Here is a 4,598-nt window from a genome sequence, read left to right as displayed (position 1 = left end):
GGAGCTATGCACAAGCGTTTGAAAAACATGAGATTTCAAATAGAGCAGAGGTTGGTAAATGGAAAGAAGCTTTATCCATGGCTGCCAACTTATCTGGATGGGATCTCGAGGACATGGCAAATGGGTAAATTTTTTCTTTACTRTAATGATTTAYATCTCTARTCAAATTAACAAGGGGYCRTATCATTTGAATTTCATTAAGWAGYTGYTTTTCTCCCAAACCAATTCATCTAGTAACTTTATTAGAACTAATTCTATAYATTTGGGGTTCTTTCTGGTCAACAGGTTTGAGTCCAAATTCATTGATAGCATCTCCAAAGAAATCCTAAAAGCATTATCTCATGAACCTTTGCATGTCGGCCAGAACCTTGTAGGGTTGGATGCACGCATAAAGAAAATGAACTTGTTACGATTTGTTGGGTCAGATAAGGTACACATGATAGGGATATGTGGTATTAGTGGAATAGGAAAGACAACCCTTGCCAAAGCTATTTATAACTCGATGTGTATCCACTTTGAGGAAAGTAGCTTTTGTGAAAATGTCCAAGGAGTCGCTAAGCAACAAGGTCTAACTCAAGTCCAAATGCAACTTATTGGTAAAATCATGAAAGCAAGAGTTGTAGAGGTATCAAGTGTTAGTGAAGGAATTACGGTATTAAAGCAAAGGATGCCAATGAAGCCAATCCTACTTGTTCTAGATGATGTGGATCATCGCGATCAGTTAGAAGCACTAGCGGGTTCACCTGTTTGGTTTTTTCCAGGAAGTTTTATTATTTTCACCGGTAAAGACAAGCAATTGCTAAGGTCTCATAAAGTGGAAATCTATGACATGGAGTTTCTCGATGATTTTGAATCTCTTAAGCTCTTTAGTTTGTATGCTTTTCATGAAGAACATCCTACTAARGACTTTCAAGAACTTGCTCTGCAAGTTGTGCAGTATGTGAAAGGTCATCCCCTTGCTCTCAAGGTCTTGGGATCTTTTCTTTACGGAAAAACTGTGAAGGAGTGGAAAAGCGAATTGGACGGGCTCCAAGTTTATCCTAATGAAGAGATACAAGGGGTGCTTCGATTAAGTTTTGATGCGTTAAGCCTTCAACAAAAAAACATCTTCCTTGATATTGCTTCTTCATTCATTGGTGAAAATAAAGATGATGCAACAACTATACTAGATGGTTGTAATTATCATACAGATACAAATATCAAAGTTCTAGTTGACAAGTCATTACTTGTCGTTTCTCGCAATGATTTGCTTGAAATGCATGACTTGATCCAAAAGATGGCAAGGGAAATTGTACGCAAAGAGTCTAACACCCCTGGGAAGCGAAGCAGGTTGTGGATTTCATCGGAGGTTTATGATGTATTGAATGAAAACGAGGTAAGAAGTGGCATATGATTATTTTTGGTATGTGTCACTCCTTTCGATCTAAACTATATGTTCCATATTCTTTTTACTTGGATCTAGGGAACAGAAGCAGTTGAAGTCCTTCACCTTTTGCGAAAGGAATATTTTCTGAAGGTTCACATTGATGGTAAAGCTTTTGCACATATGAAGAATTTGCGGATCCTAAAAATATGTGATGAAGAACTCAAACACCTTTGGCATGAATTTGATTTGAAGTTGTGGAAGGAATCTAAGGTGAATTACGACGGGAAGTTGAAATTTTTATCAAATAAGTTAAGGTTATTTTATTGGCATGGATTCCCTTTCAAGTGCTTCCCTTCAGATTTCTATCCAGAAAACATTGTTGCCATTGACTTGTCTTACAGCCACATCAAAAATCTTTGGAYATCGCCTAAGGTACTTATTTTGCTTTGTATATACATTCCTCCTATGTTTTTAATACCTGKAGATCTAATTAAGTGTTTTCCTGTTTGTCCTTGATGTTAGTGTTTTGAAAGGTTGAAAGTGATGAAGCTAAGGCATTGTCGTAACCTAACAAGTACCCCCAATTTCACAAGGATCACAAATYTCGAAGAACTCATTCTTGAAGGTTGTGTGAATTTGGTTAAAGTCCACCCATCCWTTGGGATGCTCAAGAAGCTTGTTGTTCTGAATATGGAAGATTGCAAATGTTTTAGGAGATTCCCTTGCAAAGTCGAAATGGATTCTCTTGAAGTTGTGAATCTCTCGGGTTGCTCAAAACTGGACAAACTTCCTGAATTCTCTGGCACAATCCACACTTTGAAAGAGTTTTGTATCGATGGTACCGCCATAACGGAACTTCCTTCTTTTGTATTCTCTCAAAACAACCTTCAAGTATTGGGATTTGGTCGACATGGGAAGAGGATCCAGTCTAGATGGTGGGGTTCAATTTCTCAACCTTCGTGGTTTCCAAGTAAGATGCAACATCCCCAAAGTCTGGTAATGCCTTCATTGGTGGATTTATGTTTCTTACGAAAATTAAATCTTAGCTGCTGCAATATATTGGAAGTGTCTGATAGCATTGSAGGCTTATCWTGTCTAGAATCTCTATCCTTGGGTTGGAACAACTTTACTAGCTTACCTGGATGTCTGAGTCAACTTTATCGTCTTAGGCTTTTTATCCTTTCGGGTTGCAAGAAGCTGGAAATGCTTCCAGAACTTCCACCWAACCTTTTGTATCTTGCTGCATCTCGTTGCACCTCCTTGCATCAAATTCCACCTAGCAATTTTAATATTCATTCATCCTTAGTCATGTATTTTAACGGTTGTCCAAACTTGTTTAGGAATGTTAGTATTGAAAGCCAGTTTTGTATGTGTCAGCCTCCACTTGATCTTAACTCATCTATAACCTCCCACAGTTGTAGAAACCAAATTTCTTTTTTTCTTAAATTTATGGAGTTCCCAAGTAACATACGTGAAATCTTCGGTGGACAAGACAATTACCATTTGGATATAAAATATCATGGAAATAAAATTCCACAATGGTTTACAGAAACAAGTATGGAAAATCACTTACAGGTCGATTTGCCTTCAAATTTCTGCTACAACAAGTTGAGGGGATATGGATTTTGTGTTGTTTTGATGCAGAAAAAGTCTTATTATGATCACAAAGATTACAACAATTTACCAGGCTTTCATGTGGACAACTTTGATGGGACTTCTTTGGTTCACAACTATCGATTTATATGTGGTTCCACTAAAAWCCCTAAGTCATGTATCATATGGTTTTGTTTTGAGACTCGGGTTTATCGTGAATGGCAGGAGGCAAAGAATTTTGTTACTTTTTGGTTTGAAGATAATGATGATGTTGAGATAAAAGAATGTGGTTTTAGACTTGTTTTTGATGAAGATATAGAAGAAGAGACGAATTTCAGTCTCATTCAGGATCTCCCGACTCCAACACAAGAAGGAGGTGCCATCCAAATGACGAGGAATCATCGATATTTCAGTTGGTCGTGGTAGGTAGTATGATTAACAAAGATGTATTGTGGTGTTGCATATGTCAAAGCTTGGATGTCATTGATTGTAATATAATTTTGTCATTTTTCCCTCACAATTATAATTTGTATTCAGTATCATAACTATATGTAATGAAAACTGTCTCTGATTTATATTCGTAATTTGTTTCAATTAACTCTAAAAAAATTTCCAAATATCTTTCAATTAATTTTCAACATGTTTGTTTAAATCATGTAACATTACAATCTAACCTATCAACTTGTTTTTACCAAATATGACTCATTCATCAACTACTTTAGTAGGCAACAGTTTGTTTTTGGGCTAGTTTATCAGTAACGCACCCATTCCAAAGGAAAGGGGAGTTACTTCAAACATAATGTAACAGGTATATAAAACCTCCAAAATAAAGTCTCCAATAGAATTAATACTCCAACAAAAATGATTTCAGATGTCTCCCAATAATTCAACTAAAACCAAACATAGTCTTGAAAAAAAAAACGCTAGTCTAATTACAAATGAAAGAAATCAAATCATCAATAAACCTCTTATAACCTCTTGCAATCGAACCTTGTATACTTCCTTCCTGGAATCTTAGCAACCCCCTTTAATTATCTACCTTGAGGAAGAAAAGGAAACACGGTTCAGCCAAATGCACGGTGCACGGATAAACAATTATACTACAAAAAGGTATTGGTAGCTTGCAAAACTTGGGTTCAAGATGTAAGGCAATACGGGTACGAAATCTTAAAGAAACCGTTAAATATCGTAATCAGACAAGTAAAATATGAAGGGATAAATCGAGCTCGAAAAACACATACACTTGTATATCAACTTATAGAACAAGTGCCAAACTTATGGCCACACAGGCCTATACATTGGACTGTAGATCCACATGTAATTACGAGTGAATGGAAATAGGTGGTAAGGGACAATTTAAATAAACATGAGTTAAACGAAAGCTTACGGGTTTATAAACATATTTAAACGAATTATATGAACAAAAAAGTTTAGAAATCTGTACCTTAAACGAGATGACTTGAAATCGTTGCTCCTTTTTTCTTGGGTCTTTCAATTGGATTTCCTTGAGGACTGCTCTGAATTGAAAAAAATGGATGGACATTCATATTAAATTACATGATTATTAGTTGGATGAAAGGTAATCATCAAAGCTTCTTTATATGAACTTGTAATTTAACATCTTGTTTTTTAGGTCAAA

The 4,598-nt window shown here is 35.9% G+C and overlaps 1 protein-coding gene across 1 annotated transcript; it reads left to right on the top strand.

The window, feature by feature from the left end:
- The first annotated feature begins 14 nt into the window (after nucleotides 1-14).
- On the top strand, nucleotides 15-3,385 carry LOC112507055 (disease resistance-like protein DSC1). Its single transcript, XM_025111461.1, has 4 exons — nucleotides 15-124; nucleotides 286-1,375; nucleotides 1,463-1,798; nucleotides 1,889-3,385. Exons 1-4 carry the CDS (start codon nucleotides 78-80, stop codon nucleotides 3,383-3,385), a joined length of 2,970 nt encoding a protein of 989 aa, XP_024967229.1. The 5' UTR covers nucleotides 15-77.
- The last annotated feature ends 1,213 nt before the right edge of the window (nucleotides 3,386-4,598 follow it).

Source organism: Cynara cardunculus (genome assembly GCF_001531365.2).
Source record: "Cynara cardunculus var. scolymus isolate 2C chromosome LG 1, CcrdV1, whole genome shotgun sequence".
NCBI lineage: Eukaryota > Viridiplantae > Streptophyta > Magnoliopsida > Asterales > Asteraceae > Cynara > Cynara cardunculus.
The sequence above is the reverse complement of the archived record's forward strand: the minus strand, read 5'-3'. Positions and strand labels throughout refer to the sequence as shown.